The following is a 24,179-nucleotide window of genomic DNA, read 5'->3' on the forward strand; positions in this document are numbered from 1 at the left end:
TTTAAAGAAAGCAGCAGTTCCTCTCCTTTCCAGTCATTATAAAAATGTTAGTTTTTTATTTTGTATTTTTTTTAAGTGAAAGGCAGTTTTACACGGTTCCTCTGTAGCAGCAGATTTTGTATCCGTTGAGAAAGGCAGCGGGCGGCTAAACGGATCGAGACGACCCGCGCTGTTTACATTCTCTTTTTAGGGGAAAACTATCATTTGCAAACAGTGATGGCAATTACGATAACTGCCATGATGAAGATACAATATTCCATGTTTTCTTGGCACATGTTTTTACGGTTTGCTTGGCGACATTTCTACAGTATTCGTCCAATCACTGTTATTGTAAACGGTGCAGTGACTCTCGTCTATGGGTTCTTCTCTTTTATAAAATTGTACATTCTCGTTCCCTTTCCTTGTATTATTTCTTCGCAAATTCTCTGTGAAATATCAAGAATATTTTTATCATTTACTGTCAGCATTTTTGGGCGGAACCTTGTTATTTTCTTTTTTATTCTCTCATGATTAAAAATAAATAAATAATTCTCTCTACAGATTATAAAAAGCTGGCATTTAAAACACATTTCGTTTTAACGTGGTGAGGCCTATGTTTAAAATTCGATGCCCTGTTCAGTTCTTTATTTAGTTTAAATGCATCTACAGATTATTTTTTTATTTAAAAAAAACAGCCTGTGTTGTTTCTTTGGCAGGAAACTGAACAGATGCACAAAGAACAGGATTAAAATGACGGACATCAGTACTGAACTACTCATAGTCCTTTCTAAACAGAGTGAAGGGAATCTCTCTTTGCACACTCACTCTAACCTACTTTGATAAACATATTTTATTTATTTATTTAGGCCCATTTATTTAAGTTTTAAACTGCACGGTCGCTTTACTCACATATGTCTAAAAAAAAATCTGTTTAATAAGATAATTTTTCTATTGCTATCATAGTTATGATTATCAAATAAGGTCAATAAAATGTTATACTGTATTATGTGTTATGTAAATTTAGATGTATCTTCAGACCTAATTTAGACCTATCACGTTGCATGCACAGACTGTGGAGACTGCCAGTTGATTTCAATGTGGGTTTTTCACACTTTTTTATCCTCTAAAACAGTGTACAATGGCTTTTCAATTATCAAAATATATGAATATAATTTATTCAATGTCCCTTTGTCTCTGATAAACTGTGAAAGATGCGAGAAAGATACATTTAAGTTGCACTTAATGTACTTAAGATTGGTTCAAGGATCTCGTTAATTTACACATTTGTTTACTAAGATTACGATGCTTTTGGGAAACACACCGTAGAGATTAAGTACTACTTAAGTGCTACTAACTTTCTTCTTAGTGCTTCGGGAAACCCAGCCAACACCTGAGAAAAGCTGGAGGACTGAAACATGTCTAATAATAATGCTTATTGCAGTATCTCTTATTTTAATTTATTGTGCACTGGCACTCAAAAGTTTAGAATAATGTACAGATTTTGCTCTTATGGAAAGAAATTGGTACTTTTATTCACCAAAGTGGCATTCAACTGATCACAATGTATAGTCAGGACATTAATAACATGAAAAATTACAATTTGAACTACTTAAACTACTTCAAAGAGTTCTCATCAAAAAATCCTCCACGTGCAGCAGTGACAGTTTTGCAGATTCTTGGCATTCTAGCTGTCAGTTTGTCCAGATACTCAGGTGACATTTCACCCCACGCTTCCTGTAGCACTTGCCATAGATGTGGCTGTCTTGTTGGGCACTTCTCAAGTACCTTACAGTCTAGCTGATCCCACAAAAGCTCAATGGGGTTAAAATCCATAACACTCTTTTCCAATTATCTGTTGTCCAATGTCTGTGTTTCTTTGCCCACTCTAACCTTTTCTTGTTTTTCTGTTTCAAAAGTGGCTTTTTCTTTGCAATTCTTCCCATAAATCCTACACCCGAGTCTTCTCTTTACTGTTGTACATGAAACTGGTGTTGAGCGGGTAGAATTCAATGAAGCTGTCAGCTGAGGACATGTGAGGTGTCTATTTCTCAAACTAGAGACTCTGATGTACTTATCCTCGTGTTAGTTGTACATCTGGTCTTCCACATCTCTTTCTGTTCTTGTTAGAGCCAGTTGTCCTTTGTCTTTGAAGACTGTAGTGTACACCTTTGAATGAAATCTTCAGTTTTTTGGCAATTTCAAGCATTGTATAGCCTTCATTCCTCAAAACAATGATTGACTGACGAGTTTCTAGAGAAAGCCGTTTCTTTTTTGCCATTTCTGACCTAATATTGACCTTAAGACATGCCAGTCTATTGCATACTGTGGCAACTCAAAAACAAACACAAAGACAATGTTAAGCTTCATTTAACGAACCAAATAGCTTTCAACTGTGTTTGATATAATGGCAAGTGATTTTCTAGAACCAAATTAGCAACTTAGCATGATTACTCAAGGATAAGGTGTTGGAGTGATGGCTGCTGGAAATGGGGTCTGTCTAGATTTGATCAAAAATGACTTTTTTCAAATAGTGATGGTGCTGTTTTACATCAGTAATGTCCTGACTATACTTTGTGATCAGTTGAATGCCACTTTAGTAAATTAAAATACCAATTTCCTTCTGAAACAGCAAAATCTGTACATTATTCCAATCTGTACATATAAACTTTTGGCCGCCAGTGTATTCACGATGAAATTAGGCACAATAATAGAGGTCCACCCTCTTTTACCAAGGTCCACTCATTTGGAGATTTCTGGCCTCGCCCCTGGCACAAATGTTCATTTTTGTGGCACAAATCAGCACAAATGCAGCACAAACGAATGGTATAGATTTGGTAATATATGGGGTGCCTACTTCACAGAGGTTACTAAAGAAATTGTTTCTCTGCACTGCCTGACCTCACAGCTATTCACCTGTTTCATTACTGTATGACCACTCTCTCTGCCATATTTGTGAATAAAGCCCATATACTGGACCTTGTGTGCATTGTGAGATCACTGATCATACGCACTGGGACACGAAGAAACTTTGCTAAACTGTTTCTGTTTATAAAGCTTAATAAAGTGTTATCTTTCGTTTACGCAAACAGAAGATCTTTTTTTTTTTCTTCTTCTTCCAGTAACCGTTGTTAAGTGACTGTTTCATTTCACACAATTCTAGTTGTTTATTGCTTTTTTTTTTTTCTCTGAAAATATCTGGCCTAAATCTTGGACATTTGACCTCAAACAACTTTGACAGGTTAATTGCCATTATCTGTGTCAATAAAATTTTGCCTATAACATAATCGATTCAGGTACAATTAAAATGTAAATTCATTCAAAATTCAAATTCAAATTGTTCAAGCCATAAGACCCAGAGTACAATTTTAAAAGAGGAATATGGTAAAAGAATGTGTACATTGTGTATTTACTCTGTGTATAGCTACTATCAGTCAATAAACATCTTTATTAAGATGAGCACAACAAGATGAAGCACAAACTTTATTTTCGACATTATAAACAGATATACACATCAGGTTGGTGTGGAAAATATATATATATATATATATATATATATATATATATATATATATATTAATTTTCATTTGAAAGAAACACTTTTGTAATGCTCTTAAGTAATACACAACATTAGTTTAAACACTACCATTTGTTCCACAAAAGTGTGCTCGCTTGCCTTCTCTGTATCATCAGCTGACCGTCATTCATCATACACATGCAATCATTTTATTAAAAATAAAATATTTAAAGATGATCATACAGTGTTTTTAAAATGAATGTGATATAACTGAAAGGGAATGTGCGTTTTCTTCAGTATAAGTTCTGGAAAGTCCATCGACTTTCTACAGCGACTCGAGCCTTTGCCCTTGCTCACCTCCATCGCGTGTTTCAGTTCAGGGCGCGGGTCGGGAGGCTGGTTCTGTTGACAGCATCATGATATTCAGCTCCCATCCTGGACACATTCAGCATTTCACAGCAACAGTGAATGAGCCACCATTAACTTCTGATATGCTTCGCATCTGTTTCTTATGCGTGGGATCTGCAGATCCAATAATATCACGTAAACTGCTAGTACCGTTATCCAATGACAGGCCGCCTTACATCCTCTTTGAGTTGCACATGGGAGAGGGGGTGTGTCTTATAACTGAGTCAAAAGTTCATCGGTTGCTCCCACGAGTCAACAGTCCAATGGCATTTTTTTAAACTCGATTCTGAATTGGAGAAAGAAAAGGAAAAGCAAAATGAAAAAGAAAAGCCATAGGCAAATGGATGAGGAAAAGCAAACGCCAAATACCTTTTTATAATGCAATTTGAAAGGTGCTTTTAAAGTGCATTAAAAAGTGCTTTTAAAAGACTCGTTGACATGAAATAAATATGATTTATTAATGCACAATTTTATTGTTAAGTATGACATTTTTAAACATGAATTAAACAATCACATTTATAAATTGGTTTATTTATTCACATTTAAATGTGTCTATTTATTTGTCCATTTATAAATTGGTTTGTTTATTCACATTTTTATTATCATATTAATAGATTGATAATTTATTCCTTCATTCTTTTGTAAATGGCACTCCTGGGCTTCCATACCGGTGAGGCACTGTCTATAAAGAAAACTGTAATCTCGACTCTGTGAAGTGTCGGCATTTTTTTTATTATTATTATTATTATTTATTTATTTTTTTTTTAACAAATGTAATGTTTAAGTTATTACATTTGTAAATAAATAAATAAATAAATAAATAATAATAATAATAATAATAATAATAATAATAATAATAATAATAATAATAATATATACGTTAAGAATATACGCCGATGCGAGTGAAAACACTGGAGACCACAAACTGAGAACAGTCGATTCGTGGAAAACTTTCGCCTTCAGGAAAAAGTGTAGGTTGCCTCGACTCACCAGCAGATGGCGCTCCTCTCCACGATATTGAATAACTGTGTCAATTTATAGTCATTTTTACGCGGCCAGCTTGTTCTGCTCTGACTCGCCACCAGATGGCGCCGCTCCACCTTAAACTTCAAGCACAAACCATCAAAGCAAACTTTCGTAGAAAGCATGCAGATCAGATTACCCAGAGGGCGGAGAAGAGCCCACTCCAGCACTGTCTTCCTCAAACTTCAGTGGGACAGAGAGCCTGCGATCCGTGCAGTTATTATTCCACACAATGTGAAGATCATGGCTGAAACAAGGTAAGAGTTGTCAGTTCGATTTTGCAGTTGCACAGTGCAGTACTGAAACGCTCAGGTAACTTTGAAATTAAAACCATGTTTGTTTATTGAAGATCGTGGCAGGAGTCTGAATGTCACGTTACGGGGATGTTTTGGATATAAAGAAGTACAGACGTCACTTATCACTTGATACTATTGCTAATACATCAGTGTGTTTTAAATGTTCTGCACTGGCAGTGATGTTCACACAGAAGTGTTTGCATGGTCAAAGTTTGACATGGATTTTGACATGTTTTATTTAATCATGTCGCAATGACATGTCCATGTCCATTATCAGAAAACCTCCTATGAATCCAGGACAGCACTGACAGGATTTCTGAACTATTCAAATATTCAAAATGCGTCTGGTTGGACTTAAGAGACTAGAGACTTACAGTCTGATAATGTGTCACAGAGTTGTTCGCACACTTACTGTAGTTGTTCATGCGTGAACTGTGCCTGACAGGTCCAAAAAATAAAAGGCCATTTAAATCATAGCGAGTAATCTTCCAGTTTAAAGGGATAGTTCACGGCAAAATGCAAATTCTGTCATTATTTAATCACGCTCCTGCTGTTCCAAACCAGAATGTTCCTCTTTCTTCCGTGGAACACAAAAGCGTTGGGGGGGGGGCCTGGGTAGCTCAGTGGTAAAAGACACTGGCTATCACCCCTGGAGTTCGCTAGCTCGCTAGTTCAAATCCCAAGGAGTGCTGAGTGACTCCAGCCAGGTCTCCTAAGCAACCAAATTGGCCCGGTTGCTAGGGAGGATAGAGTCACGTGGTAACCTCCTCGTGGTTGCTATAATGTGGTTCGTTCTCGGTGGGGCACGTGGTGAGTTGAGCACGGATGCTGCGGTGGATGGCGTGAAGCCTCCACACGCGCTATGTCTCCGTGGCAATGCGCTCAACAAGCCACGTGATAAGATGCGCGGGTTGACGGTCTCAGACACGGAGGCAAGTGGGATTCATCCGCCGCCACCCGGATTGAGGCGAATCACTACGCGACCACGAGGACTTAAAAGCACATTGGGAATTGGGCATTCCAAATTGGGTGAAAAAGGGGAAAAAATCCAAAAAAACAAAAGCATTGGGGGGGCGTTCACACCAAACTTGTTTTTGCAGCAGTCTGCACTACTTTTAATCGTTTTCCTATGTAACGTAACATGCGACAGATGTTGTGCTGCCTCAATGTTTTATCAGCGTCACACGCAGGATTGCTGGGGTTTTTTATGCACCAGTTAAAAGTTTAAAACAATGTAATTTTTTTTTTTACTCATCTCGAGACACCTGCATTATGTTCTATTTATGGTTCCAAAACCAACACGTTTTTGTCAGAAAACTAGGGATGCAAATTTTGGCAAATTCTTTGAACCAACTGCCAGTATTAACCGGTAATTAACCGATAGGCCTTGAATCATTCAAGTGGCCAAACAGGTATGACAAAGGCCTATACTGGCTAAAACAGGCTCACTTGAAAGATGTGCATGTTTAGCAGTTGTTATTACATCAACATTTGGTTGAACAACCGTATATTTCCTCCTTATTTCGTAACAAAACATTTATTGAAGGGATTACTTGCACGCCCTATTAACCTACGAGGCGGTAACTTTTGTCAGTTTAACAATGGAAGAATAAAAACAGCCAGGCCACCCACAAATTGTTCTGCTGGGCAATCCTAATCATTTTTGTTCAGAAAAATCTACTTATACACCAATCAGCCACAACATTAAAACCACCTGCCTAATATTGTGTAGGTCCCCCTCGTGGCGCCAAAACAGCGCCAACCCCCATCAAATCTCATTAGCTTTTGCTTATTCAAAAATGAAGCATCAAGATGCATCACGTCAAGTTTGACATGAATTACCATCCTTCATGAGACATGCAAGAACCATTGAGGTTTGTTAGAAAATGACAAAATTGAAATTTTGGGGTGTAATTTTCCTTTAAACTAGGATTCGATACAAAGCATTATAAGCCCATCACCTTATCAATGTTCACCAAAGCATCTGTTGGGTTTGCAATGTTGTGTTTTTTGATTGAAATGTAATACATTAATTCGTGTTGCACACCACTGTACCAGGTTTTCAGCTGTTTACCCTGCCAGCAGATGGATGTTTCCCATCACCGAGAAACACTTGTTGGGCAGAAGTCAACAGTCTTACCCTGTCAGCTTAATGTTGCTATTGCAGGGTTTAGCTCACATTGTAGTTGCTTGAATAAAATAATGTATCTGTTATTGGTCTGTGGTAAAGCCTTAATTACTAGTTTCTCCTTTGGATCTTCTCGGATGAAATTACAAATTGGCTTGGCACTGCAAGTAAACAACTGAGGAACTCAAAACAAATGCCTCATCCCTGATGGAAACATCAAGCTTTTCTGACTGGTTCTGGCCTCTATAAAGAGGTCATGGCTTTTTATTCTCTTTATTGGCTAATATGAGCATTGTATATTAATTGGATGTTTAAAATAAATCAAATGTTGCATCTGTCCGATATTTCATGCTTTAAAACGTAATATGGAACAGCAGAGAAATTGTTGAAATTAAATGGCCATTTGTGATAGATGTGGCCCAGGTTTGATGGAAAATGAGTTTGTGGGTGTGTGTTTGTGTAGCCAAACTTGGCTCGGCTATAACTATGTAAGTGTAGGGTTTGTGTGTGACTGTGTGAGAGATGATGATATATGTTGGTCTCCTCCATTCACTTGTTGTGCTATAGTTGCTCTCCAGTAATATCCCCAAAAACACAAAGCTGCCTCTCCCTATGGAGTCTTCCTGTCGGCCCGTTTAGGAAAATGAGCTCTCTTCCCACTGTGTTCTGCTTTAGAACACTTTCTACTGCTCATTTGGGACCATTGTGGGTTTTCCAGAGGTGTGGTTTTCAATGTCAAGAACACATCTCTGGCTTATATGACCAAGTCAGGCGAATACTGAATATTTGCTTACTCTTTTGTTTGATTTTTTTGCCTCATTGTTCATCTAATAAGAGTTAAAAAGCGTTTTACACTAGAGCTTTTGTTGCTTACCTGAGTCCGTATTTAGTCAGAGTTTAGTTTATTTGGTTGGTGTGAAAGCGATTTTCCAAATTCAGGTGTGGAAGTAAATCCCTATCGATGATGAACAATTAGCATCTTTGCACACTCCCAGTCACACTTCTTATAGTTTCATATACGCGTAAGTGAAATATGCAAAAATTTGATCGATAACAGTATATATCATGATATAAAAGTGATTAGAAAACATTCCTTTTTATTTGAAATAATGTCTAAAGTAGTCTAATAGTAGAAACCAACATGGACACTAAGGGTGTGTTCACACTTGGCAGGTTTGGTTCGATTAAAACGAACTCTGGTGCGATTGCTCTGTTAGTGCGATGGATTTGAACAAGTGTGAACGCTGCAATCCGAACCTTGGTGCGCACCAAACAAGCGGACCGAGACCGCCTGAATAGTGGGTCTCGGTCCACTTCCAAACGAACTCTGGTGGGTTCGATTGATTTATAAACGCAGCATGGACCAAAGACGTCTAAATGGACCAACAACAGGAAGTGATTTGCCTTTAATACTGACCTCAAGCATACCTGGTTCTTCTCATCATAGGAGCTAGGTTGCCCATTACAGTTCGGTACAGGCGTCGGAACCGCCGTCAGCCGTCCTTGCAGCACAGTTTGTGTGTGCAATGGAGGAATTCCTGGCGCTGTTTTGACTCCTTTACACATTTTATTAGCTCTTCGTTTGTTCTCAGCTGGTAAAAATACCACCATATATACATATATAAATCTAACGAGCGCATTTCGCCCAGCAGCCAGCATTGTTTAGATGTTCGGCAAGTTCTGTCGCAAAATATACGTCATAAAAGCTGTCCAATCAGGTTGTGACGTTATCCTTATGCCTTCTGTTTTGTATCTTTAGGTTCGGTGTTAAAAATGCCAGTGTGAACGCTAAGCGAACCAGGACTAAATGTATCATTTTCTTTTTTGGTCCGAACCAAGAGAACCGAACTACAAGTGTGAACACACCCAAAGTTTAAATTTCTACGAACTTGACACGTTTGAAAAAACTTTAAATTTTTAACCTCGTGTGACCCGACAAGGAAGCAGTGTGAGCGGGCCATGTATTTGTGCTGTTTTTAAACAGTTTTCCTATGTAATCACGAGCTGGATGGATGTCTTTGACCATTGTGCCACGTCTCGCGAAGGTATTTCGTTGCATTTGTTTGTCACGGTGTCAAGTTAAAAGGAAATTCAACTTTTAAAAATGCATCTCCCGACACCTGCATTCTGTGTTTTTTATTGGCTCTGCGCCTAGCTTTTTTAGCGCAAGGACATAATGTGAACGGCCGTGTTTTTGAATTAGTGCTGTTTTTCAGTTGCTTCAGTTGATGGATGTTTTTTACTTTTGCAAAGTGTCTCACGGATTCATCAGCGTCTTGCGCAGGAGCACCATGTTTTTTAGATGCAGTGTCAAGTTAAAAAGTACTTTTAAAAAATGCGTCTCTATTTTGTGTCTCTAAACACAATTTTTAATCTTGTGTGAGCCCGTGTCCACATATTTGGATTTTGGCTTTACTATACACAACGCATAATTGAAATGAAATAAAACCGACTGAATACTGTTCACAAGACTCTACACTGTCATTTAAGAACAGCATGACGTTGATTTCCAAGAAGCGTTACTACGGGTGCAGCGCCAACAAATGTGCCTCTGGTAAGAAACCTCTTAAAGTTTTTTGATTGAAACCTGTTTGTATGTAAAGAGTAGCATCTCTAGTTTCATTTGATATGCCGCTTCAAAAAATCCAATCATTTTTCCCGCATCAGTGTGCTGATAAAGTCCATATATGTGGAAAATGGGACATTATTCCCTCAAAAGTAAAAAAACATGTTAGTTATTTTGAAAAATTTTCAAATATAACACATCTGTGGGTCATTTTGCTTCATTTTAATATCAATTTTGTTATATTTAATTTTTTATCACTGTACAATACAGTTCTGTTCATTAACATTAGTAAATGCATTGAGTATAAATGTATTCATGCAAAAGCTGAAAAATGTTGCTCTCAGAGGCTTTATATGGAGTTAGGATGAAAATAAGGTGCATTTCGAACTGTTCTGAGACCAGTGCAGACAGACAGCACACTGGAGGTTAAGTCATTCACTAAATTGGGATCAAGGGAGCATCCTATAGCTTTCTAAGCAGCTAAATCATAATGCTAAATTTGATTTGAACATATGGTTGGCAGTGATTTGATGATGCTGGACATTACTTTGAATCAGAATTATTTATTCAGCTTTATAGAAAATCAGCTGTACTGTCTATAACATCTCAAAAACATGAATAGCCAACACTTCTGGAAACATAATAAACTATTTGATGAAAAAAAATCAGACTTTCTATATTTTGGTATTATTAAAAATTTCACAACTTAATCCCGCTGTCCACATAAATGCACATCAATTTTTAGGAAAACTATTTGCTCTAGATTTTTTTTAATATATTTTTTATTTTATTTATTTTTTTGCTTGTTTATTAGGTGCTACTAGTTACAAATCAAAAAGGGAAATGAAAAATGCACACAGCAGTCATGTGGGGGTCTCAGGAGGTTAAAAGATTTTATATTTGTATCACCGCTGACAACCTTATTTGTCAATGTCCCAGAGAACAAATTTGTAATAATACAATTCTATCTCCTCTGCATATATTTTTCAATCCAACCCAAAAAAAAAAAAAAAGATAAATCGTGTTTTCTCTTTTAAATTAAACATTTTGTGCATTTGCTTTGATTCTGAAGCAAACCGTATAGGGGCGTTGTTAGGTTTGAAAGAGATATGCGGGCCTAAGCCGCCTTTTCACTGCATCCGACAAACTACAGACAATAGACCGGAAGTCATTCATTTCCAATGGAGAGTCGCACGGGGGCTGCGTTAGGTTCCGACCGTCTCCGGATTAAAATATTTAAACTCGTGCGACTAGACCGTATGCAACCACATATCAGCGCGAAGTGAGAAATAACAATAGATTTTGTCCTAAACTTTTTTCTAAACAACTGCTACTTCTCTATTTTGGACAATTAATAATGGAGAAGTCATAAATGATTATTTACATTGAAAATATCACAAAAAGCTTTTGGAATTACAGTAAACGTGTGATTAAATGTGTACATGTGTTATTTATTTCTGCACATGTAAAACCTACATATTTAAAATCACATCTATGAATTTTTGATTCATATTTGCTGAATTAGGGTTGTTGTTGCTGTTAATTATCATAACATTGACTATAAAAAAAACGTAATAATGATAAATAATACTGTTAATAATATATACTGAGTGAATATGAATCCTGAATTGTATTGAATTCATTCATCTGCTAAACAAAATCACACACAGTAATGTCATTCTGAGGTAAACCTCTGGTAGCTTCTCCAATTAACAAAATATATTGTGCGCAAAATGACAGTTCATCACGACTGCCACTAGGGGGAGAAATACGACACTCGTATGCGAATGTCGGAGACAGTGAAAAGGCGGCTTTAGCCCTGAGTAAAACCTGCTTAGTTACAATAGTTCCACCTACTGGCCGTAACAGGTTCATTTCTGTGGTAAACTGAATGAACGTCCAAGCGTTAATCTACCAGGACCAGCCTCCACTGCTTTGCATAATGGTCAGACGGACTACGGGGCGAACAAAGTCAGAGTCATAACGCCATTTGTGAAGTAAAACATGTATGAATATATATATATATATATATATATATATATATATATATAAGATCAGGTATTTGAGACAATACAACTGGGGCAAAACGTGAATATAACAGTGTGTACTACATCTATTGCTATTAATAATGGTGGTACATTTGTGAAAAGTGCAATGTGAAAAGAGAACAGCAGGGGAGGGGTGGAATCGAACTTGGGTTCGAACCAAGCAATCGAACCTAGTGTGAAAAGAAAAAAGCTTTACTGAAAACAACCTAACTACTCTTCGGCTGTCAGTAAGTTACAATGTGTTTGTGTACTTACAGCTATTTTAGATTTATACGCAGCTGTATAGATAATGGATTCAGCCAGCATAGATAAAGCACCATTCTGTGTTTTTATCTGCATGCTGACAAAACATTAGTCATAAAAGGCTCTTTGTATGTCCATTTAATATCCATCATCAATTAACGAAGACCTTTTTTGAGTATCACTTCACAAACAACATTAACACACATCTCCCATGCAATCTGTGTCAGGGCTCCAGACTGCGAATAAAATGATCGCAAATGCGACCAAAAATAATTGATTGCGACGATAATTTTAAACAGGGGTTTTCAACCATTTTCAGGCCAAGGACCCCTTGGAGCGGGGACCCCCGTTGCATATTGTCTGAAAATTTAGTGTTGCATTTTATGCCTATAAAAACTTGTATGGTATCATATAATTGTATGTACATATTTGATGATGTTTACATTTCAAAGCCATTAAAATAATCATTAAATTAAGTATAGCAGAGGTCTGCAACCTTTTTGACATGAAGGGCTATTTTTAATTTTCCTTTTTAATCACTGTGCCATACCCCCTCCAAAAAAAGAAAAAAATAGACAGATAAACATACAGACAGTCTGTCCATGCAGAATTAAAAATGTTTATAAGGTTACTGATTGGCTTATACCTGGAGTCTTCATCTCATGTTATTGATCGATTTTATACATACGTTTCAAAATTACAGTTAATTTCTGTAGGAGGAAAACGTTGTAATGAGGACAAAATGACCGTATGCACCTTTAATTATGTTGATTTGACAGTCACCGTCAGTGTAGCCTATGGCAGCTTGATAATCTCAGCGGTAACTATATATTTAGACATATTACAAATACATAGGTCTATACTGTATATTAAGTAAATATAGGCTATTGTTCAGAAAGCAAAAAGCAACTAATAATACAAGAAATGGCAGGCTGACATTCGCACCCCGCGAAAAACGCATAGCAGATGCGTTTACTTACGCAACCCTCTACTGCAGCGATGCTTAACATGATATGCGTTGAATAATGTATAACATGTGAGTAAGGGCAGCCGGTGACGTTTCTGGTGCCCCCTAGGGAGTTGGTGCCCTACGCAGACTGCATAATATGCATATAGGGAGTGGCAATGCTGTCTCTCACTCGCGTGCGAGTGATTATTACGAGTGCCGGTGGTAGATCAAACAGTAATTTGCGGACCCCCTGTTGAAGACCCTTAATTTAAAATCTAGTCACCATTGGCGACAGTCAGGTTGTGTGCGTTCACATGCAGTTTCATCAGATATCATCTTGTGAGTTATTGAGTACATCTTTAGAGCGTGCACCAGTGTGTATCGCGGCACTTTTCACCCGTTCTGTTTCTGAAGAGCTTGCTGCACCGTACGCAACGACAAACCCAGCGTGAGAGAGTTGTGAACAAATGACTCTTTTGAACCAGGTCTTTTTCACGAATCACCCAAAAAGATCTGAGGGTGTGAACTCAAGAGCTCAGGTTAGTTTGAATCAGATTCACTTTCTCAGCGAATCAGCCTTGAGCTCACAACTGGGAGCGCAGACATTTCAAAATAAGAGTCCCGTGTGTATTTCGGGCTTCTTTATAATTAAAAGTCCTGTATTGTGTTCCACTTTATTATTTTCTTCTGGTAATTATTGATTGGGATTGGAGTAGCACAATAAACTGCATCTGGGATTTCATTTTGGGGTCTCTATGTCTGGACCTTCCGGTAACAGTAAAGAAAGAATAAGGCAATATTGTAAAACAATTAAAATTATTAATATATATACACACACCGATCAGCCACAACATTAAAACCACCTGCCTAATATTGTGTAGGTCCCCCTCGTGCCGCCAAAACAGCGCCAACCGGCATCTCAGAATAACATTCTGAGATGATATTCTTCTCACCACAATTGTACAGAGCGGTTATCTGAGTTACTGTAGACTTTGTCAGTTCAAACAAGTCTGGCCATTCTCTGTTGACCTCTCTTATCAACAAGGCATTTCCATCCACAGAACTGCCACTCACTGGATGTATTTTTTTGGCACCATTCTGAGTAAATTCTGGAGACTGTTGTGCGTAAAATTCCCAGGAGATCAACAGTTACAGAATACTCAAACCAGCCCGTCTGGCACCAACAATCATCCATGCGATTATTTAATCAGCCAATCGTGTGGCAGCAGTGCAGTGCATAAAATCATGCAGATACTGGTCAGGAGCTTCAGTTAATGTTCACATCAACCATCAGAATGGGGAAAAATTTTGATCTGAGTGATTTGGAGCATGGCATGATTGTTGGTGCCAGATGGGCTAGGGCTGCAACTAAAGATTATTTTGATAATCAATTAATCTAACGATTATTAGAACGATTATTCGACTATTCAGCGATTATTGCAATGATTAATCGTTAGCACTTAACCGATTATTCAGCTTGTGCCCCGACTTAAAAGGTTGTATTAAACGTGCTTCCTAACAATAAAGAGGACAAAATCATCTTTTAAAAATACCTCTAAATGACATTCACTGAATTAAAGGGAAAAAATACTTTTTTATTCAATTTAATTCAGTAAAGAAATTCACTGTCTTGTTTTCCATTTAAAATTGTCTAAACATCCTTAAAACAAGATACATTTACTTGAGAAGCAACATATAAGATATTTGGACTTGCTTTAAGAGAATGTATCTTAAATATAAGTGTATTTTGTATATGAGCGTATTTTTTCACGTGGTTATACTTCTGCGAGTAGAGACAAAATTTCTATTCAAGATATATTCTCTAAAAGCAAGTCTAAATATCTTATATGCTGCTTCTCAGGTCAATGCAACTTTTTTTTAATGATTTTTAGATATTTTAATATATTTGTATTTTTAATATTCAGCATTCTCAAATAACAATTTTTTCTTCTGCAGTATAGCTGCTAAAGTAAATGTACATTGTTTTAAAGGAGTTGTAGATATTTATATTGGAAAACAAGCCAAAACAAAAACAGATCAAAAACGTATTTTGTTGCAGTGTATGATGGGGTGAAGACTACCCTCTCTCACCTTTCTATTCACTTCAATCCATCTTTAACTCACAAAAAAACAAACTCTCTCATATTAATAAAGCTGCGTATTGCCAATTTTCTTCACATTAAGAAATGCACAGTGACGGGGCCTGGGTAGCTCAGCGAGTATTGACGCTGACTACAACCCCTGGAGTCGTGAGTAGCGATGCACTGATCCTGACATTTTTAAATGGATCAGGTATCGGTCCGACGAGCCTGATCCAAATCTGATACTGTGTGTTAGTCATGTTCGTTACTGTCAAGCTCAAAAAATTACATAAGAACTATTAAAACACAATTAAAGTAGTTCATATGACTCATGCATTTTATTCAAAGCCACTTGAAGACGTGCAATAGCTCTGAATCACTAAAGGCTGTGTTAAATTAATATATAAAATGCACGCGCAACTCCAGCATGTCAGTGAATGGCGCTGCTCTGTGAACACACACACTCGCGGCTATTTTTAGCCTTCACGCAGTGCGCAATATTTGAGCACTACTCATGAACAACATCTCAGATGTAGATGCTCAGTAGTTCGGTTCACTTACAATATGCATTTAGAACGGCACTGGAGGTGCATTTTTACCAAAACATGAATAAAGAGTGAATTAAACTACTGTGAACTTGCCTACAAACAGACACATACAGGACTTCCTGGAGAGTTCAGAATGCCAAAATAAAAGCGTGAGGGTTTAAAAGTTAAAGGTGTCACGGAGGCAGCAATATGAACTCAGTAGCAGGGTTGACTGAAACAGTGATGTAAACATTGTGAGTAAATCCAGTTGAGCACAGTGGCAAACAGCAGGTGAGTAATATCCAGACAGGGTACAGACACGATGAACAGATAACTCGGAACAGTCTTATGATACTTGCAGGCAATAATGAAGACACAGGTATGTTTAACATAGTAGAAAGGTCTGGAGCCTCAGAGATACTATCGATGAGAACAGACAAAGAGTGTGTGTGAAAGCGGGGTATATATGCAGTCCTTGATTAGCCACTAATGATATGCAGGTGCGTGTAATCAGAACTCAGAGGAGAGTGAGCGCTGTGACTGCAGTGAGGAAGAAAGAGAGACCGGTGGATCCGTGACAAACGGTGCACGATTGAGATATATTACTATATATTACTATTATAATATATTATTATTATCATTTGTTTACAAATTATAATAATATTTAAGTTGAATGGGTTCCAAAAAATAACTGTGTGAATGAAAAGTGAGCTGACATCTTACAACAACAAACAAAAAAGAGATCTGAATCCTTTAAAGTCCAGATACAAGTTGAAAAAAAGAAATAATAATATTCTACTGATGACTTAAACTGGAATTACTGATAATTTTGCTGCTACATTATCCAGTATACTAGTTAATAATAAAGTGTTTCTTTATAAGCTATACATTTATATTGAAATAATGTGTAGTTAGAGGTTTGAGTTTCTTTACATATTAAAGAGTACACCCAATTATTTCCACACAATAATGTAAAGATATTCTAAACTGATTATGCAAAAAAAAAAAGACACTGGTATCGGATCGGGATCGGCATCAGTATCGGCCGATACTGAGATTTCCGATATCGGAATCGGATCGGAAGAGAAAAAGTGGTATTGGTGCATCCCTAGTCATGATTTTGAATCCAGGGCGTGCTGAGTGACTCCAGCCAGGTCTCCTAAGCAACCAAATTGGCCTGGTTGCTAGGGAGGGTAGAGTCACATGGGGTAACCTCCTCGTGGTCACGATTAGTGGAAAAAAGGGGATAAAATAAAAATTTAAAAAAAGAAAGAAATGCACAGTGACATATATTATGATTCAATAAGTTGCGAGCCATCACGTTATAATCTAACTGTATTAAGTGTGCGCGCTCGAGGGATGAGCATCCCAGTGACAGAGTGTACATCAGCCGGGTGCAGTTTCAATCTCTCCCCCTTAGATCGGGACATTCGCTCAGCTCAAAGAAGAGGCGCTGACCACACAGAGAAATGCCAGTTTCGGAGTTTGTAGTTATTTACATGATCTGCTGCCGTATTATTTGAATTTTAATAAAGCTATAACGCATGAAATATAACTGCATTTAAGATGTAACGTTTAGATTAGATCTGGACCGTGAGCTGTGACTCCTCGCGCGTCATCATGACAGTTTAATGTGATCTCATGTTACGTTAAATGAGATCAAAAGGCTATTCAACAACAATTTTTTTTTTTTTTTTAATATAGACGGGCTGGTTTGAGTATTTCTGTAACTGCTGATCTCCTGGGATTTTCACGCACAACAATCTCTAGAATTTACTCAGAATGGTGCCAAAATTAAAAAACATCAAGTGAGCGGCAGTTCTGTGGATGGAAATGCCTTGTTGATGAGAGAGGTCAACAGAGAATGGCCAGACTGGTTTGAACTGACAAAGTCTACGGTAGCTCAGATAACCGCTCTGTACAATGTAGTGAGCAGAATATCATCTCAGAATGCTATTCTGAGATGCAGGTTGGCGCTGTTTTAGCGGCACGAGCGGGACCTACACAATATTAGGCAGGTGGTTTTAATGTTATGGCTGATCGGTGTGTGTGTGTGTGTGTGTGTGTGTATATACAGTACTGTGCAAAATTTATAGGCACTTGTGAAAAACGTTGCATAGTGAGGATGTCTTCAAAAATAATGCCATAAAATAGTTTTCAATTAATATCATAGAAAGTCCAGTAAACATAAAAAAAGCTAAATCATTTTTTGGTGTGGCCACCTTTGCCTTTTAAAACCCATAATTCTCCTAGGTACACCTGGACAGTAACAGTACAGTAACGTCTTCCAAAACGGTCAGAAATCTAGGGGTAACCATCAATAACAAACTAAATTTCACAGACCACATCTCAAAGACCGCAAGATCATGTAGATTTACACTCTACAATATCAGGAAGATAAGACCCTTCCTCTCTGAACATGCCACACAACTGCTTGTCCAGTCACTTGTTATAACTAGACTGAACTACTGTAACGCTCTCATTGCAGGCCTCCCTGCATGTGCAATTAGACCCCTGCAAATGATCCAGAATGTAGCAGCACGTCTAGTCTTTAATGAACCAAAGAGAGCACATGTTACACAACTCCTCATCTCTCTCCACTGGCTGCCGGTTGATGCACGTATCAAATTCAAGGCTCTGATGCTGGCATACAGAACAGTCACTGGGTCTGATCCAGCATACCTAAAATCATTTCTGCAGAGCTATGCGCCCACTAGAAGCCTGCGGTCAGCTAAGGAACGTCGCCTTGTTGTACCAACACAAAGAGGCACCAAAACATTTTCCCGGACTTTCGGCTTCATCATACCACATTGGTGGAATGACCTTCCCAACTCCATCTGTGAAGCTGACTCACTTTCTGTCTTTTCCATGAGCACTTAACCAGTCACAAAAAAAAAAGTGTTAGATTAAAGTGTTGTTGCACTTTAATCTGTTTTGAATACTATTCTGATGCTAGTGAAACTTTGTAATATGGCACTTTTCGTACCACTGTCTCCTTAAGATGATTCGCTTATGTGTTCTTCTTTTGTAAGTCACATTGGATAAAAGCGTCTGCCAAATGAATAAATGTAAATGTGGACACAGTTTTTCTTGGTTGTTGGCAGATAGGATGTACCAAGCTTCTTGGAGAATTTATCACAGTTCTTCTATCTATTAAGGCTGTCTCAGTTGCTTCTGTCTCTTCATGTACTCCCAGACTGACTCGATGTTCAGTGGGGAGCTCTGTGGGGGCAAAGCCATCTCTTGCAGAGCGCCCTGTTCTTCTATTCTAATCTTTTCTATTTGCAAAAGTAATGTTTGGGAGTCTAAAATGTATTTTTCCTATTGACACACTGAAGCTGAAGATATAAATAACCATCATAAGACAAATGCTTTTGTGAAACATCTTAAGTGCCTAAAACTTTTGCACAGTACTGTGTGTATATATATATATATATATATATATATATATATATATATATATATATATATATATATATATATATATATATATTGTCCCCATGTGCACTTGCAATCTGTAGTCTGGCTTTTTTATGCCAGTTTTGGAGCAGTGGCTTCTTCCTTGCTGAGCAGCCTTTCAGTTTATGTCGATATAAGACACGTTTTACTGTGGATATAGATACTTGTCTACCTGTTACCTCCAGCATCTTCACAAGGTCCTTTGCTGTTGTTCCGGGTATTGATTTGCACTTTTCACACCAAACTACGTTCATCTCTAGGAGACAGAATGAGTCTCCTTCCTGAGCAGTATGATGGCTGCGTGGTCCCATGGTGTTTTTACTTGCGTACTATTGTTTGTACAGATCAACGTGGTACCTTCAGGCATTTGGAAATTGCTCCCAAGGATGAACCAGAATTGTGGAGGTCCACAATTGTTTTTCTGAGGTCTTGGCTGATTTCTTTTAATTTTTCCATGATGTCAAGCAAAGAGGCACTGAGTTTGAAGGTAGGCCTATCAGAAGCTAATTGGCTAATTGCCTGAAGGCTTGACATAATTTTCCAAGCTGCTTAAAGGTACAGTTAACTTAGTGTATGTAAACTTCTGACCCATTGGAACTGTGATGTAGTCAATTAAAAGTGAAACAATCTGTCTGTAAACAATTGTTGGAAAAATGACTCATGTCATGCACAAAGTAGATGTCCTAAATGACTTGCCAAAACTATATTTTGCTAATATGAAATCTGTGGAGTGGTTAAAAAATTAGTTTTAATGACATCAACCAAAATGTATGTAAACTTCAACTGTATATAATGTAGATTCCGATGATCAGTTCTAAATAAATAATCTTTATCTCATATTTGTATAAATTATGAAAAGGGTGTGAACATTTATGAGACAAAAGGGTATGTTATCTTATTTTCTTAACTATATATATACTGTTTATTAAACCTCCGATTAATGGATTATCAATGGATGGTCTTCCTTCTGATTTCTATCTTGTTTCTGAATGGCAATCTAATTATGTGATTTGGTGACTAAAAACAGCCATTTTGCTCCTTAATGTTTCAGTACAGTGTTCCCCCATCTGTACTAAGTAATTATTATTTGTTTTTGTCTGGAGCCCTGTTTGTGTCTCTTTGTGTAGGTGGGCTTGAGAAAGTGGCTTTATTTCACAAAAAACTTGAAAACAGAAACGCAAATGCTCACGGAGTCACATTTGAAAGCAGCATTCCCAGTGTAAGTGGGTATCTGCTGAATATTAACCCAAGACCACTGAAGTAAAATCATTTAGCCTAGAGTGGCAGTCATTAAATGCACGGTAGGGCATGTCTTAAAATAACTAGCTACCCCCACTGAGATGATAGGAAACTGAGCACGGCAGCACTCAAAATCTAGCCCTGCTCTCCCTCTGGCAAGGTGGGGCTTTTCTTTACTTGTCAGCTAGTGTCTGGTGAAACCGTCTTCAAAACTTAATGAACATTGTTCATTACAATGTCAAAGACAATGTTAAATCAAAGTTGACCCTCTTTACTTTCTTAAACTATATACCTGGCCGACAAAAGAATAGCTACGCAAGGCTATTCGGAAAAACATCACATTATGGAAGTATAAATGCATTGCAAATGTTCCATGTTGTCTTTAAGCTGGTGGTGATACATCGAATTACATACAGATGTTTGTTTTAGATGCGTTGAGTTTGGTCTTGTCAAGTGCTTGCAATACTCATATAAAACATATAAGTATAAAAGCTCATAAAAAAGCAGATTGCGTAGGTTTGATTTGTTGTTTTGACTCTATGAAGAGGCACCAGCACTGTTTCATGTGAGTTAAGCTGTTTCAAGATCTTGCCTTGATTCTTTCCAGTGCGTAATCATCCATAACCACAAGAAACCAACTGTTAGGGACATTAGCGTTAGACCACCTCTCCCTTTTAGCCTTCAGAGGTCTCTTTCTGTTTTTGAGAGTGCTCATAATGCTCATTACCAGTCAGAAGCACCAGTTCTCTTTCTCGATTCAGAGGAAGTTTACCACAAGTTCCTTTCTTCAGATGAGTTTGACTTTTGCTGCTTGGGGATTTCAACAGGGGAACAGCGCACACACCTGCCCTGGAGGCTCATCTCCATGGTTTAGTCTTTTGAAATTCCTCTTAAGTCTGTATTGGAAAATTTCATGTAATGAGAGTGGCAGAAATGGATGGTGTTTCTATGGCTTTCCTTGATGAGCACAAGAGGACTTTCACATATCACACACTTTGGCACTATTCTACTCTGTTTTGTACTGCAATTATTGTGTTAACACGAAAAATGCGATGAGACCTAGTTACTATGAGCACCTGAATGGTGTGCTTGTTCTACTGAAAAAGTGCACAAAGTGCTTTTAGAAGGGGTTTTCATGCCCAAAGAGAATAGTGCAAGTACACAGTGTTTGGTACATCATTAAAGACACAGTTAAGTGTTCCCCCATCTGTACTAATACACTTTTCCGAAACTTCTCACATGAACACCCTGCCTCTCCAAAACACCCACACTTGTCCTCTGAGCCACCCCTGACACACGGCCAGCCCCCAGCAAACACACTGCAGTACCTCATCTGTCTGATAAGAGTGGACGTGACCTGCAAGGGTTGTGGTCCAGGCCATCCTGAGCTTTTTGTGCATGAGTTGGTGTGATTGGGGTGGTGTGTTTAAGCGTTTTGAGAGGCAACAGATTGAGGAATGTGCTTGATGATTTGCTTTTTTGTAACTTTTCATCTTTTGAAGCTTTTCCATGTTAATAGTTTGTGTTTAATTTATTTTGTGCTGAATTTCAGAAATAATCACTGTTTTCAAGCAGGTTTCCCAAACACACCCTGGTCTGCTTTTGGCCAAACAAAAGCTCATTCTGCAAAAGATAGTCCTTCCCCAAACTTGTGCCAGTGGTCGAGCCAGTGTTGCTGTGTTGGGCTGGTTGGGATTCTCAATCAAACAGAGCCATTTTTTGAAAGCCCCACAGTGTTAATGGAAGTCAACCCACAAATGGTGTACTTATAGTTATCGCATATTAAGCTAGGAAACTATAAAGTATTTTATCATTGGAAAAAAATTAACCTTAAAATTTTGCCTGAGGCTTCAGCCATACTGTGATCCAACAAGTGCAATAAAACATCTTTAACTAGTCAATGAAAAACTTTTCTTGACTTTTCTTCCACAGTCAATACTAGCATCCCACTCAAATAATATAACTAAGAATTAATGAATTGACATCTCCTAGGCAACCATTGACAGGCACTTAATGGACTGGTATTGTGATTGGCAGTGGAAGAGTGAAGAGAAATGTTCATCTATAAGGTATTGTGATACACTGTTTGCTGAGTAAATAAGTCACTGATGACTTCTTGACCAATCAGTGCCCAATTGCGACCAGGTGCATGATGAATGGGGTTGTCATAGAGAATGTCATTGGAACTTGCCCCTGAGCAAATGCATTAGGTTATACTTATGCTCCCAGTGTATAACCTTAAATATGTGACTTATAGTGAACAGTAATGGGGAAAAAGTAAATAGTTAAAGTTTGGAATGCCCAATTCCCAGTGAGCTCTAAGTCCTCGTGGTTGCGTAGTGACTCACCTCAATCTGGGTGGCGGAGGACGAATCTCAGTTGCCTCCGTGTCTGAGACAAATCATTTAACCCTCTGGGTGTTTTGGGCCCTGGAGAAGTTTTGACATGCCTTGACATTTGTGTTTTTTTCAGTTGCTTAAAAACATATTAATGGCTAAAGTCTGATAAGGCTGTATTCAGCACAAACTGGGCTACAATAATATGTGAGCAACATGTATGTACATGTTTGTATTTTTGAGAAAATAACGTTTATGCGTGGTTTTTGAAAAGTCACTGAAATAAGGCCATATAACACATACTAAACATTTGTTCACAAGACTTTTGAGAACTGGATCTTGTAGCCTAGATTTTTCGCTATAAAATGATGTGAAAACCATCCTGATCACTCATTCATACAAAACAATATAGTCATTTTTGTAAGCCACTTTTAGTGTTAGAAAGGCCATATGCGAGAAGGAGTGGATAATCATGAATCATGAATATTGATGTGATTCACACTGAGGAGACAAAGACCCCTCCCCTGAGAGAGAATGAATGTGAGGAGACTTAATGATTGAATGTATTGTTTGTAGTTTAAGTTAAAAGAAGTCATCTGACTAGACATTTTCTTTTTTGTGATTAACATTTTTTATTGATTCAACCATTAAATATCAATAGCAGAACACACATATTCAGAATCAGTATATCTAGGAATCCCAAAAAGTTAAAACACATTTTGAAAGGATCTCAACACTCCATTCTCATATATGTCACCAAGTGTAGTAACCCCCCTCCAAATCCACTCTGACCAGCAAAAAGGGGACTTGTTGATGCATAGTTTGGGGTTCAGCCATATGCTCGAGGCAGCATTTTAAAAAATGTCAGAATTAAACAGTCTGGACACCTTTGTGCATGCCGAGTTCAAGTGCGAGAAAACGGGATGTAACTTAGCTTCTCCGATTAATTTGATAGAAAGGCTCTGCAGTGGCAAAATAGGGGCAAGAACTTCCTGTTCTATACAGAACCTGGGAGGGGCTCTCTCAGGTGGAAGCAACCAATGAGCCAAATGTCTGAGATCGAATGCATAATAATAAAATAAAATCTTGGGTAGGCCTAGCCCACCTTTGTCAATTGGCCTATGTAACTTATTGAAATGTGGGACATCTACAGGGAGAGACTGTAGTAAGTAATTGAATTTTGGATAACATTAACCTTCCCAATCATAGATAAATGTAATGAAGCCCACCTGCCCATATCGCTCAAACCATTTTATTAAGGGGTCAAAATTAATTCTAACTAAATCACACAAATTTGCTGGAAATAAAATACCCAAATACTTAATGCCCTGTTTGGGCCACTGGAAAGCACCCGGCTGGAAAGCCGTTTCTGGGCAGTACGCT

General features: G+C 37.9%; 1 protein-coding gene across 1 annotated transcript in view; it reads left to right on the top strand.

Moving 5' to 3' along the window:
* The first annotated feature begins 5,081 nt into the window (after positions 1-5,081).
* The window catches only part of LOC127418653 (rho GTPase-activating protein 39-like), a 133,746-nt gene continuing 114,648 nt past the window's right edge, over positions 5,082-24,179 (top strand). Inside the window, exon 1 of the mRNA XM_051659312.1 lies at positions 5,082-5,181. Within this exon, the coding sequence (XP_051515272.1) occupies positions 5,168-5,181 (14 nt within the window). The 5' untranslated portion in view covers positions 5,082-5,167. The remainder of the gene's footprint in view (positions 5,182-24,179) is intronic.

The sequence above is a fragment of the Myxocyprinus asiaticus genome, chromosome 28 (genome assembly GCF_019703515.2).
Source record: "Myxocyprinus asiaticus isolate MX2 ecotype Aquarium Trade chromosome 28, UBuf_Myxa_2, whole genome shotgun sequence".
In the NCBI taxonomy this organism is placed as follows: domain Eukaryota; kingdom Metazoa; phylum Chordata; class Actinopteri; order Cypriniformes; family Catostomidae; genus Myxocyprinus; species Myxocyprinus asiaticus.